At 45.6% G+C, this 14,467-nt stretch overlaps 1 protein-coding gene across 2 annotated transcripts; it reads right to left on the reverse strand.

Annotated features, from left to right (window-relative positions):
- Positions 1 to 1,317: 1,317 nt before the first annotated feature.
- Positions 1,318 to 14,211, reverse strand: LOC119268484 (mitogen-activated protein kinase 16-like). Of its 2 annotated transcripts, none has more exons than XM_037550138.1 (9): positions 13,666 to 14,211; positions 13,502 to 13,561; positions 13,133 to 13,282; positions 3,980 to 4,135; positions 3,753 to 3,890; positions 3,611 to 3,684; positions 2,972 to 3,073; positions 2,678 to 2,879; positions 1,318 to 1,924 (listed from the first exon to the last, which is right to left on the reverse strand). In XM_037550138.1, the coding sequence occupies exons 1-9, from the start codon at positions 13,954 to 13,956 to the stop codon at positions 1,814 to 1,816; spliced, it is 1,284 nt and encodes a 427-aa protein (XP_037406035.1). In that variant the 5' UTR covers positions 13,957 to 14,211; the 3' UTR covers positions 1,318 to 1,813. The 2 variants fall into 2 exon arrangements, with proteins under 2 accessions (XP_037406035.1, XP_037406034.1); XM_037550137.1 differs by having other exon boundaries at positions 1,318 to 1,704; positions 13,666 to 14,089.
- Between the last annotated feature and the right edge of the window lie 256 nt (positions 14,212 to 14,467).

Here is a 14,467-nt window from a genome sequence, read left to right on the forward strand (position 1 = left end):
TGGCCATCTGTGTTGCTCTCCGCCGCTCTCGGGAGGAGTCCGCCCGACAGCGGTTGGACTCGATCCGGCGGGAATCCATTGCATCCGCACAAATGGCTACAAGATCCATTGGGCATGATGGTTGGGGGCGCTTGAGCGCTGCATCGCCGAAGGCGGTGCATCCTTCTGGCGCTCCAACACAGTAGCGGCGGCGCAACCCCTTCGGCGGCGCGTCTTCCTCGTCGCGTGGGGCTCAGAGTCAGAGGCAAACACCGACACTACTTATGGCTCGTCCGCTAATATGGTGCGGTGTGCCCGCCATGCGGGGCACAAGACGCGGGAGGCCGCGGAGGTGTAGTCGCACGCCGCATCAGAGCCAATATGTGTGACCGGCAGCCCTTGGGGCCGCAAACCGTGTCGTGGTGCAGGTGTCGTGTTCCGAGCACGAGGGGTCTATTGTGGACCTAACATCAACCGGCGATGTCCAGGCCACGGGCTCCTACGAGGAAGAGTAGGGCTTTGGAGACGGTGGTGCCTCGAGTCCCGTGAGTTGGTCTGTGTCTCATGTCCTACTCTTCCTCGCCAGCGACCACACGTTCACTCTGAGGGCTCAGCCGGACACCGGACATGGAGGTGAATGAGCGCCGGTGAAGATTTAGACTGGATTTTACGTTGCATATGATTTTATGAATTTGAGGATTTGGTAATGAGGTACTTGATTGTAGAAGAGAACGTTTAAGATGTGAACGGTCACTGTACACGGACGTTTACGGGACCGGATTAGCTACATGTGCTGGGAGCAGGTGAATGTTTGAAACCGACCCTTTTGCGCACGGGGGAGGGACCAAACCTGGACGATCCTTTGAGCGTGCGCTTTGGCTTGGGTCTTTTCGGGATCTGCTACGCCTTCGAGGTAGTGCACGGTCAAAAAGCGCACAGCACAGGGCATGGGTCAGGATCGCAATGCCATCCATCCACGGTCGAGATCGCAGCTCCCACGTCTAGGCGACGCGCTGGTGATGACTCCTGTCCTCGAGTACGTGTGTTCTTGGCACTATGATGGCGATGCTTCTTTGCCTGCAATGCAAGTAAACCTTGTACTGTGCGATGCACGTGAACAACGTTGTCACCTACGTCCCGGCCGGCCCGCCCTGTACACACCCCTCTCCCAACTCCCGGTACAGTAAAGGCCTGTTCGGCATCCCTCCGACTCCACGCTCTCGCTCCTGGAGCTGGCAGAGCTGAAGGTAAAAAGTACGGAGTGGGGGGACAGGTGCTCCGCAGATCCTTGAATTTTAGTAAGTACTCCTTACTTGCTAGCATTGGCAGAAATGAGGAGAATCAAGTCACCTAGTAAGAAAACATTGCACGAGTAATAAGAAGTCGAGTCATGTACTCCAGTATATGTTGTTACATTCTACACTCTGTTGGTTACATCCTAAACTCTACTAGTTACATAATGGGAGCATCGATCAAAGTTGCGCCCAAAAAATTGAAATAAATCCTATGCTCTGCTAACCAATGAGATGACTATCCGGTATCGGCACCGGCACCGGCACCAGTGTGGTTCATCGATCTGATTCGTGCGCTCGGGATTCTGAATTGAAGCTCCCATGGATCGGACGTGCTTCTGTCTTCCCTGTGCCATCACAAACTTTTGAGTTGAGCAATCCTTTTCGGTTCCTAATCAGATGCTTCATACATATACTCAGACATAGATTCCTCCTGCAAAAACAAAGGAGCACACATAATTTGATTGATAGCAAGTTATCCAAGTTAGAGGGGCCATTACATCAGAGAATCAACTCGTAGCGTGGAACTTCAATGTGTTCACTCAATGAATCACTGGATTCCAAGGACTTATAAGGCATGTTCTGAAAGCGGCTAGGGTACAATTGGACCCCTTGTAGAGAGGTATACTGTCTGCCCTCCACGACAGTTTGGTCTGAGAAAAAGAAATCCAACCAACATGCACAGAAGTTCAGCTTATCTATACATAATGAGCTTTATTTAAGCTTTAATAGACTCAAGCATTTTTTATATCAGTTTCTCAACCACCTACATTGACACTGGAACTATTCCGTACTCGGTGACTCAATGTTGCCTGATTTCAGAAATAGGAATCGCACATCACACAGCTTTTACCATACCCATGTTATTTAGGAACTACTCCCCCCGTTCCATAATCCTTGTCGTGGTTTTAGTTCGAGGGAGTGGTAGACAATCGAGCCTTTAACTCTTCACCTAAAAGCATCGTGTTCTATATCGCATTTGCATTAGACAATCGAGTCTTTAACTCTAGACAAGAATTTTCTCAATATAACTCTGACGTTAGATTTATAGTACTAAAAATCTGACGTCCTCAAGTACGTCGGATCCCGATCGAACACATGGCAATCAATCGTTGCACCATGGCAATTTTTCTGCGGCTTTTTATGCTACACATGGCAATTTGCACTGTAGAACAATGGCAAGTCTCCTTATACTAAAGCATGGCAATTTTATCTGTTTTCGCATGGCAAATCTGATCGTCAGATTTTTAGCGCTAAAAATCTGGTGTCGGGCTTTTAACATTTCCTATAATTTTTGGCCAACTTTCAACATTGATCCAGTTTGGTTATTAATATAAAAAAAGGTCAACTCAACATATTTGGTTTTGTTAATAGTTTTAGGGAGGTAATGCTGTCGCGGCACTTACATCTTTTTCTTGCTTTTCTTTGACGACGATGCACTTGGAGGCACCGATGCTTTCGCTCTTCAAGAAGTTTCGAGTATTCAACAGTGGCTTGTTAAGGCCATCCGTCACCGATGTGTGACCTGGTAGCTCATCTACATGCAATTTTATACAGTAGTCTGCATTTGGCTTTTCAGGCTCATCACTGCTGCCGATAACTCTTTCCCTGAGATAAGATGGAGGATATATTAGTTCAAGAGACATGCACATATTTTTACTGAAGAGAAGCATTATAGTTTACTAAGCTGAAGGTATTGCCTTGGTAAGGAAGCATGCTGCCGCAGCTGCGGGCTAGTCTTTTCACCCTTAGCACCGATTTCTTCAAGATGAACAAATTGGCTCTTGAAACGATCCACCCCACTGGCAATAATATATCAGTTAGTATACTGGCAATGTCTTAACCAATCATAACTGTGGTTAAAGAAATGGTGTTTCTTTAGTATGACATATTTGAATGAGGTTTACAATAGCATGAATTCTTATTTAGGGAAATTAAAAGCATATTTTTACAATGAAAAGATTGTACATCAAAATCCAAAGGGACAATTGTTTAACACAAGAAAAACGTCATTAGCGCATCGCAACTGATTATGTTAAACAGCTTCCACATATGCAGTTGCTTGATAATGATATTCAATGATTATAAAAATAATATTTTAAGCTACACATTGCTCGTTACATTCATAGGATCATAATGTACACTGGTATGCTTTTCTGTCTCACCTCCACTCAAGTTGTACCATGCAAAAGTTCAACGAATAACACCTACTGAAACATATGCCTATCATTGTCAAAAGCAAACTTTACTAACTGAACAAAACATTACATAGATAACACATGTATATTATTCTTCTTGTAACAAGAAATGGTGGATTAAAGCATTTTTTCCAAACTCACCTTGGGTAAAGAAAGTTTGCCTGATCTCCACCACGAAGATAGTCATGCAACATCTGAGGATGGTACTCTAAAATCTAGAGATACTTCATGCATTAGTAAAGACTACTACCACAATGCCCACCGTACAATTGACTAACATTACCTCTCTGTAAATTAATTCACGTAAATCCTCTCTGGCCAGCTTCCTTCTCTCAAACTCAAACTCAAGTTTCGAGATGGGTTGCGCTGTGGGTTCGAGTTCAGAATTTGCCAATCCAGTAAAGTATGGGTCTGCCAAGGCCTTGAATTACATTGATATCATATCAGTATCGAGAATAACAAAAGAAACAAGCTTTTTGAGCTAAGATTCTTGTTGTTTATATTTCCTACCTCTGCAGCAGTTGGCCGATCTGCGGGGTCAAAAGCAAGAAGACGCTCAAGCAAATGGAGTGCCATGGGGTCTACACCAGGAAACTTCTGAGAAAAAGGTATTGGATGCTTTTTTTTCATGTTTCCCAAATATCGTCGAGCTTTTTCGTTTCGAACCTATATGCAGTACAAATAGGCAACAGATGCAGAGTTTAAGAATCATTTCTGAACGTGATTTATCACCTAAAAAAATACTTAGCAGAACAAACAAGAGTGCGGCTATTTGGCTCCCGGGCTCATCTACTCCCATGGTGAACAGTAAATTAAAAAAAATACTAGAAAATTTTCAAAAAAATTCCGATTTTTTTGGAATGGAAGATGCTTAGGTGCGTGAGGTTCACTCCAAAGTTCAACTCATTTGGACATCTGAGTATCTCTTGGCAAAAAAAAAACAAATTTGGGGTCTGTGAAACAGAGTACTGTTCATGTACTGTTTTGACCCAATTTGTCTTTTTTGCTGAGAGCTACTCATATGTCCAAATGACCTGAAATTTGGAGTGGAGCTCACGCACCAAATCATCTTCCATGCAAAAAATATTTTAGTATTTGTTTTGAATTTTCTCTTAACCGGGTGCAGATGAGCCCGGGCTCAGAAATGGATATTTTTCGAGAAAACGCAAAAGCTTTGCGTTTCTTTTCATTGAAAAGGAGAGATTCAGAAATGGATATTCGAACAAATATAATTTACTATCTGTGTTGTTACTTTGTTTTAATATATTTGGAAAAAATATCAAAGTAAAGATGATCACAAAAATCATAGTACAATAACCAAAAGACTGAAGCATTAACCAAAACCTAGGCCACAAATCTTCCTTTGGCAGTTGACCCATGGCTGCTTGCCTTTGAGTGACCAGGTTCTCAAGCGCCACGGCCTGTCCAATGGGACCTGTGCACTCTAGGGAATTTGAAGACGCAAACTGGAACCTTAGGTGCTTCGTGCAAGCTTCTCAATCATATCTAGGGGGTTTCAAGTTGCATTTCTAGGGACATTTGGGTCGCCTTTGCAGCTCAGAATTGTGCACTCTAGGACACACGCAACAAACTCAAAATGGAGTGGGTTATCCCCAAACATCCATCTTTCCCTTCGAAAAGGAGGTTAAACCCCCGGAATCTGCAACCTATGATGCACAACCATCTTAATTAAAGTACCGTGACCAACATCCAAAAAAGTTTAACAAGTGAAAGCAAGGCCCAATCACAACTGACCAATAACAGGATTACATCACTCAGACACATAACCTATTACTGTACCGCCATGCAAAACTGCTTGAATGAATCCCGTGTTATCGTCTCCCAATGGTTGCCCCCAAAGGCCATAGCTGCACCCAAACATCCATCTAATTGTTTGTTCAAAATGATCATTTTTTGTTTGCAGCTCGTGATGCCATCATCAAAGGAGGACATGGAGGAAACTTCACGTGTCGCCCTTTTTGCTATCTCGGGAGTGGCTGGGGTGTTTTGTGTGCGAGTGTTTGTGTTTGTGTTGTAATTGTGCTATGCAACTTCTTTAAGGAATCATGAGTATTTGTGGAACTTCTGTACTCATAGCCATTTGTGGCTGTATCTATAAAGGAGGGTGAAAGCCTTTTGTCCAGAAAAAATGTTTACATCCACAGCTATTTCCATAAGAATAATGTTCAAAAGATAACTCCCTTATCCTTAGATAGAGCAAGCTCATTGCTTGTCATGAATCATTGTTAAATATCAATTGGCGTTCATATTTTTTTAGCACAATGGTGACCAGATATCGTGTTGGCCCTTTCCAGAAATTGGATTACAAACTACACAGATCAAGCAAATATATGGTCAATGTGAGTGCGGGGCTTTCTGAGACAACATGCCTATTCAGGTAGTGAATTATTTGACCAAAACATCACTCTGAATGCCTTCCATGCAAAAAAAAGGTTTACAACCACAGTTATTTTCTGTAAGAATAATGTTCAAAAGATAACTCCCTCAGCCATAGATGGGGCAAGTTTAGTTGTTTGTAAAGCATCATTGTTAGATATCAATTATCGTCCATATTTTTTTCGATACCTCGTTTGCCCTTTCCAGAATTAGGGATTACAAGGTATACAAATCAAGCAAATATATGATCACTGGGAGTGTGGGACTGTCTTAAGACCAGATGCCTGTCCAGGTAGTGAATTATTCAACCAAAACATCACTCTGAAGTTTCTTATGATAAGCACAAATTAAACAAAGCATGAATTTTTACCCTTTTGCTGTCGGGTAGTTATTTAAAATGCAGATGCAGAGCCACCGGCTGTTGAAATATGGGGTGGGCTTTAGGCCCATCTAACAATTTCAGAAAATCTCTAAGGGCCCAAGTGGATTATATGGCACTAGGTGTAGTGGGAAGTTTAGTCCCACCCCGCTAGTGGAGAAGGAGTTGGACCTCTTTATAAGGGATTCTCTTCCACATGCTATTGGAGCTTGAGAATAGAAGAGGCCCTCGCGCACTCCTTCGCCGCCGCCCGCCTCGCCTCAACTCTCCACGCGGACGCCACGCGGCTGCGCCTATATATGTGTGAGGCGTCTCCCAACCAGCCGTCACGTGAAACAGATCGCATCTCTGCCTCCACGCCCACTGTCGTTCCTTGGCTGCTGCCGCCGGCGACTCCACCCCGTCTGCCGCGTACACGGTCGACGGGAGAGCAGGTCTCCGAAACTCCGCCTCTCTGGATCCTGTACGGGAGAGGGGCGATTAGGTTTTTGGGAAGCAACTGCTCGCCTCTGTTCGTCTACTTCCTCTACGTTCGTGTCGCCCTCGTCATCACCATGTCCACCGACGCTGAACGTGCCGCCGCCGAGAAGATCGAAGCCGACAAGAAGGCCGCCGAGGACGCCGCTGCTGCCACACCGCCGCCGCCGCGGCTTCCTGGCCTACTGGAGGGTATAACTCGTTTATCCCGCTCCTATTGTTTTCTGTTTTAGCCATGCTAGCATTATATATAGATCTGTCTGCAATTAGCGTAGTATGAGCTTGCACGATTGAATAGTATGTGGTTATTTCTGTCAATGCCATGCTAGTGATTCATTTTTGGATTAAATTAATCGGAAAATTGCCTATTTATTGAACAATCCAAAAACCTAATGTGTGTAGGAATTTTTCGGCAAGTGGCTTTGCCGCTGCACTGAAACCGGATAAGTTTACCGGCACGTACTTTAAGCGTTGGCAGACTAAGACCACTTTATGGCTCACGGCTAAGAACGTGTTCTGGGTCACCGGTGCCTCTTCCACAGGAACGATTGCTCCTGAACAGGAGAAGGCGTTCAGGGAGGCCACCGTCGTATTTCTCGGAGCAGTTCTTAGCGTGATCGGTGATAAGTTGGTTGACGCATATTTGCATGTGCATGTTGCCAAGGACTTGTGGGAAGCGCTCAAATCTAAATTCGGGGCCACCGATGTTGGGAGCGAGATGTATATTATACAGCAGTTCCATGATTACAAGATCGTTGAGAACTGTCCTGTATTGGAGCAGGCTCATGAGATAATATGCATCGTTAAGGAGCTTGAGCTTCTTAAGTGCGATTTACCGGGCAAATTTGTCGCGGGATGTATAATCGCCAAGCTCCCTAATTCGTGGAGAAACTTTGCTACCACTCTGAAACATCAGAGGCGTGAATTCTCGGTAGAGGATGTCATCGGCCATCTGAATGTTGAGCAAAATTCAAGGGCAAAGGACTCGCACGGAAAAGGGACCGAAGGAACTTCTGTCGCCAACATGGTGCACCAGAGGAACTTCAATTCCCACAAGCCCAAGGGAAAGAACGGTGTCCAACAGAATACCGACTTTAAGAAGAAGGGTAAGACGACCTTCAAGAAGAACAAGAAGGATGAGGGTTGTTTCACTTGTGGTTCGGTTGAACATTGGGCCAACAAGTGCCCAAACAAGTATAAGAAGCCAGGGCAGAACTCCAAGTCTGTCAACATGATTGTGGGCAACAATGAGAATGGTGCATCTGGGTATGGTAATTTATTTACTGTTTTTTCAGTGTTCAGTCCATCGATTGGTGGGTGGATACAGGTGCAGGTGTTCATGTGTGTGCTGACATTTCATTATTTTCTTCTTACCGGGTCACAGGCCACGGGTCTGTATTGATGGGGAATGGCGCGAGTGCTTCTGTTCATGGTGTTGGCACGGTCGATCTGAAGTTTACTTCAGGAAGGATCGTGCAGCTGAAGAACGTGCAACATGTCCCCGCCATCAAGAAGAACCTCGTTAGTGGCTCCCTTCTATGTAGAGAAGGGTTTAAATTGGTCTTCGAGTCTAATAAATTAGTTGTTACAAAATATGGACTCTTTATTGGAAAAGGTTATGAGAGCAGAGGGATGTTCCGTCTTTTCCTCGCAGATTTTTGTAATAAAGTCGTGAACCATATTCATTGAGTGTTAATGAATCTAAAGTTTGGCATTCACGTCTTTGTCACATTAGTTTCGGTGTTATGACGCAGCTAGCTAAGTTGAATTTAATCCCAAGTTTCATTTTAGCCAAAGGTTCTAAGTGCCTTTCATGTGTGCAAGCTAAGCAACCTTGCAAGCCTCACAAAGCTGCGAAGGAGAGACACTTGGCACCATTAGAACTCATACATTCTGATCTTTGTGAGATGAATGGTGTGTTGACTAAAGGTGGAAAGAAATACTTCATGACATTGATAGATGATTCCACTAGATATTGCTATGTGTATCTGTTAAATACTAAAGATGAGGCTCTACACTCCTATAAAATCTATAAGGCAGAAGTTGAGAATCAACTTGAAAAGAAAATTAAACGAGTCCGGTCAGATCCTGGTGGAGAGTACTTCTCGAGTAAGTTTGATTCTTTTTGTGCGGAACATGACATTATTCATGAGAGGACGCCTCCCTATTCACCCAGTCAAACGGGGGTTGCCGAGCGGAAAAACCGTACTATAACTGATTTGGTTAACGCCATGTTAGATACATCGGGTTTATCCAAGGCATGGTGGGGGGAGGCTATATTGACGGCATGTCATGTCCTGAATAAAGTTCCAACAAAGGATAATGAGATCACTCCCTATGAGAAATGGGCGAAGAGAAGGACAACACTCTTGTACTTGCGTACTTGGGGCTGTTTGGCGAAAGTCAATGTGCCGATCCCCAAAAAGCATAAGCTTGGAACAAAGGCTATGGATTGCGTTAATTTGGGCTACACTAAGAATAGCGCTGGCTATAGATTTCTAGTAGTGAAATCTGAGGTACGTGACCAAAAGGTCAGTACAATTATGGAGTCTAAGGTGCTACATTCTTCGAGGATATTTTTCCTATGAGATATGCAAAGCACTTCTAGACAGGAATCTGAGGAGACTCCTGAGCCTGCCATTCCTATGGAATATTATGAACAAACACATGATGATAATCCTGAGGATGACGAGGAAACCCTTGGTAGGGATAAGAGACAAAGGACTGCAAAGACCTTTGGTGATGATTTCTTTGTGTACCTCGTGGATGATACTCCCACTTCTATTTCAGAAGCGTATGCCTCTCTAGAAGCGGACTACTAGAAGAATGCGGTCCGTAGCGAGATGGATTCCATCATGGCTAACGGGACATGGGAGATTACTGAACGTCCCTATGGTTGCAAACCATTGGGATGTAAGTGGGTGTTCAAAAAGAAGCTTAGGCCCGATGATACAATTGAAAAGTACAAGGCTAGGCTTGTGGCCAAGGGCTATGACTAGAAAGAAGAGGAAGATTTCTTTGATACTTATTCACCTGTGGCCAGACTGACCACCATTCGAGTACTACTCTCGTTGGCGGCCTCGCATGGTCTTCTCGTCCACCAGATGGATATTAAGACGACTTTCCTGAATGGAGAGCTAGACGAGGAAATCTACATGCAACAGCCAAATGGCTTTGTGATAGATGGTCAGGAAGGAAAAGTGTGTAGGTTGCTGAAATCTTTATATGGCCTGAAACAAGCACCTAAGCAGTGGCATGACAAGTTTAATACAATACTGACATATGTTGGCTTTATTGTGAATGAAGCTGACAAATGTGTATACTATAGCCATGGTGGGGGCGAAGGAGTTATACTGTGCTTGTATGTTGATGACATACTGATATTCGGAACCAACCTCAAAGTCATTGAGGAGGTCAAGTCGTTTCTATCTCAGAACTTTGAGATGAAAGACCTTGGTGTGGCTGATGTTATCTTGAACATCAAGCTACTCAGAGATATAATGAGGGTGGGATTACACTTCTGCAATCCCATTGTGTTGAGAAGGTGTTGAGCCGTTTTGGATATTCGGACTGCAAACCATCTCAAACACCATATGATCCTAGTGTGTTGATTCGAAAGTTCGAAGGCACGGCTAAAGGTCAATTGAGATACTCTTAAATCATTGGTTCACTCATGTACCTAGCGAGCGCAACGAGGCCTGACATCGCATTTGCTGTGAGCAAACTGAGCCGATTTGTTTCCAAAACAGGTGATGTACATTGGCATGCTGTTGAAAGAGTTATGCGCTATCTGAAAGGTACTATGAACTATGGACTTCACTATACCGGATACCCGTCGGTACTTGAAGGGTATAGTGATGTGAATTGGATCTCTGATGCTGATGAGATGAAGGCCGCAACCGGGTATATGTTTACTCTTGGAGGTGGCGTTGTTTCCTGGAAGTCTTGCAAGCAAACGATTTTAACAAGATCGACAATGGAAGCAGAATTAACAGCGTTAGACACGTCTGGTGTCGAAGCAGGATCGCTTCGAGATCTTTTGATGGACTTGCCATTGGTTGAGAAGCCGGTTCCGGCTATCCTTATGAACTGTGACAATCAGACTGTTATCACCAAGGTGAACAGTTCAAAGGACAACATGAAGTCCAACAAACATATAAAAATGAGATTAAAAGCTGTCAAAAAATTAAGAAACTCCAGAGTGATAGCGTTGGATTATATCCAAACGGCTAAGAATCTGGCAGATCCCTTTACAAAAGGACTATCACGTGTTGTGATAGATAATGCATCGAGGGAGATGGGTATGAGACCCACGTGAGTTGCCATGGTGGTAACCCAACCTATGTGATCGGAGATCCCGTGAAGTAGGACCTGAGAAAACAAGCCAATGGTAAACTGAGGAGAGTAACTTTACTAACCCACTCCATTGGAGATGCAATACTTTCGGATACTGTATGGTAGGATGACTACTGTGTTAATGTGTTCCAAAGCTTATGTAAGCAAGATGCTATCCTACAAAGCGATCTTTGGAGGAACACACCTATATGAGCCTGACTGTTGGTCACAGTCTATGAGATTGGGGTGATCTCTAGTAAACTTATGAATAGGCTAGGAGTGTGACTTATATGCTCCACCCTGAGGGGTCAGCCTTCGGCAGCCTAGTACTAGTAAGACATGTGGGAAACTTCTTTACACCAAACTGACAATTCAAGGCATAGTCCATTGTTTAGTTGTGAAGGAGTGTAGCTGCTTGCTCTAGGTGAAGTTCAACCTTAACGTGCCTTCACTGAAACACTGGTATATCGAAACAGCAATTGGAACAGAGGCCGCAATGGGCCCTCGAGATCTGGTGGGGAATTGTTGAAATATGGAGTGGGCTTTAGGCTCATCTAACAATTTCAAAAAATCTCTAAGGGTCCATGTGGGTTATATGGCACTAGGTGTAGTGGGAAGTTTAGTCCCACCCTGCTAGTGGAGAAGGAGTTGGACCTCTTTATAAGGGATTCTCTTCCACATGCTATTGGAGCTTGAGAATAGAAGAGGCCCTCGCGCACTCCTCCTCTGCCGCTCGCCTCGCCACGCCACGCCTCGTCACGACGTGCCGCGGGTTGCGGGAATGAGCCGAGCCGAGCTCACACCTATGCCCTTATTTTTGCCTGTCAGTAACGGAGAGTTTTTGACAGCTGGGCCACGATCTGAGACGTCGAATCGTGGGCTGTCACGGACTCGGACATGGGTCAAGCCCATGTCTCTCCACGCGGTTGCGCCTATATATGTGTGAGGCGTCTCCCAACCAGCCGTCACGTGAAACATATCGCATCTCTGCCTTCATGCCCACTGTCGTTCCTTTGCTGCTGCTGCCGCCGGCGACTCCCCCGTCCACCGCGTACATGGTTGACGGGAGAGCAGGTCTCTGAAACCCCGCCTCTCCGGATCCTGTACGGGAGAGGGGCGATTAGGTTTTTGGGAAGCGACTACGCGACTGCTCGCCTCTGTTCGTCTACTTCCTCTATGTTCGCGTCGCCCTCGTCATCACCATGTCCACCGACGCTAAACGTGCCGCCGCTGAGAAGATCGAAGCCGACAAGAAGGCCGCCGAGGACGTCAATGCTGCCACCGCTGCCGCCGCAGCTTCCTAGCCTATTGGAGGGTATAACTCGTTTATCTCGCTCCTATTGTTTTCTGTTTTAGCCATGCTAGCGTTATACATAGATCTGTCTGCAATTAGCGTAGTATGTGTTTGCATGATTGAATATCGGTATGTGGTTATTTCTGTCAATGCCATGCTAGTGATTTATTCTTGGATTAAATTAATCGGAAAATTGCCTATTTATTCAACACCGGCCACACAGGAGTGGCGACAGCTGTGGAGCCGAGGCAGGAGACGTTGCCAAAGTGGTTAGGGGGTTAGGGTTGTGCGTGTCATGGAAGACGTTGGAAACCCAAGCCAAAGGTGAAGAGAATACAGGTGGTGGACCGCGAGGCAGGGAAGTTGTCGACACGCAGGGGATACCTTGGCAGAGGGTTTAGGGTGAGGATAAAGGTGAGAAAGAAGACAGGTGTCCGGAGGTTGAAGAAGTAGAGCGAGCTGTTGGATCTAAATCCGGTGGTTCAGCAAAATCAACTGCCCCTATGAAAATAATCAGGCGTTTGCGTTCTAGGCAGTCCCTTACTTTTAGGACATAATGCAAGAATTAGTCTTAGCAGTATGTATATAACAGCAGGGCCAGTTATAGCAGTAATATTTCAGTAGTTTGAACTTCAGATAGATAGTTCCATGCTGTAATAACGGAGATCCAAGTGATAACGGAGATGATAACCACCATCACAAAGAGTTGGTAAGGCAATCACATTGGAGGTAGGTCTCTTAACTGTTTTTATCATTTTTAGAAGCAGGGAAGTGAACTCACCCTGGAAATAGATTCTTCTGAAGGAGTGCCAAGTAGATCAGTCATGAGATCCAATTGATGTACCACGTTTTTGCCAGGAAAGAGCGGCCTCCCTGTAAGCATTTCGGCAAATATACATCCTATGCTCCAAATATCAATTGCAGGAGTATACTGTAAAAGGAAATACTAACTTCAGTATAGTGAAACCCGAATTATACAATGTGGTAACATGTGCATTGACTGCCAATAATCAAGTGTACAAGAAAACTCGGATTTATAAACAAACTCGACAACATCAACGAGGATATTGATGCTCACATATGAATTATCACGGATTCACGGTCTCTAATTTGGTTAAGGTCAAATTTTGTCGAGATGAAGTTTTCTCACCTTTGAAAAGAAGGAGCCACATAATTCTGGAGCACGATACCACCTTGTTGCTACATAATCCTGGGACAAATGGCCACGCGAGCATAAAAGTCTAAATTTTGGTTGGCTGCTTACATAATACACATAATCTGTGGTAAGCTTTTATTAGAGTATAAACTACCTACCGTCCAGAATATCGCGGACGGGGTGTCATTGAAGGAAACCCGAGAAAGGCCGAAGTCGCAAATCTTGAGCTTGCAATCGGCATTGGCTAGAATGTTCTTGGGCTTGAGGTCCCGGTGGAAGACATTGGCAGCGTGCATGTACTTCATCCCGCGAAGCAGCTGGTAGAAAAAGAACTGAAAGTGCTCCGGGCTGAGGTCGTCGTTGGCCTTGATGACCTGGTGGAGGTCGGACTCCATGAGCTCGAAGATAATGTAGATGTCACGAAACTCGCGGCGCGACGGCGGGAGCATGATATGCTTGATCTCGACGATGTCTGGGTGGCGCAGAAGGCGGAGAAGCTTGATCTCGCGGAGAATGCGGGTGGCGTCGGCGACATGCTCGAAGACGTCGTCGATCTTTTTGATGGCGACGCGCTCGCCGGTGTGGGTGTCGACGGCAGCCGCCACGACGCCGTAGCTGCCTTTGCCGACCACTTCGCCGATCTCGTACCGGGTCGCCTCGCCGTACTCCGTGAAGAACCCCGCCTTATCCGAGCCCTGGAAGCGTATGAGTCAATCCCGCAATCGGATACGCATCAGGCGAGGCACAAAATGTCAACTAGGGTGGTTCACATGCGCGCCTTTTTAGCCATGGCGCCCGCCGCGCCAGTCGCCCCGTGCTCCGGAGTGATGTACTGCTACCCCGCGCCGTCTCCCTTCGCCCCGGATCCACTCCTCCGATCCGCTGCGGCGCCCTCGTGCGCGCGGTGTGTCGTGCCTCCGCCGGTGCTGACGGTCGGGGATGAGGGAGGGGGGTGTGGAC

This window comes from Triticum dicoccoides, chromosome 3A (genome assembly GCF_002162155.2).
Source record: "Triticum dicoccoides isolate Atlit2015 ecotype Zavitan chromosome 3A, WEW_v2.0, whole genome shotgun sequence".
NCBI lineage: Eukaryota > Viridiplantae > Streptophyta > Magnoliopsida > Poales > Poaceae > Triticum > Triticum dicoccoides.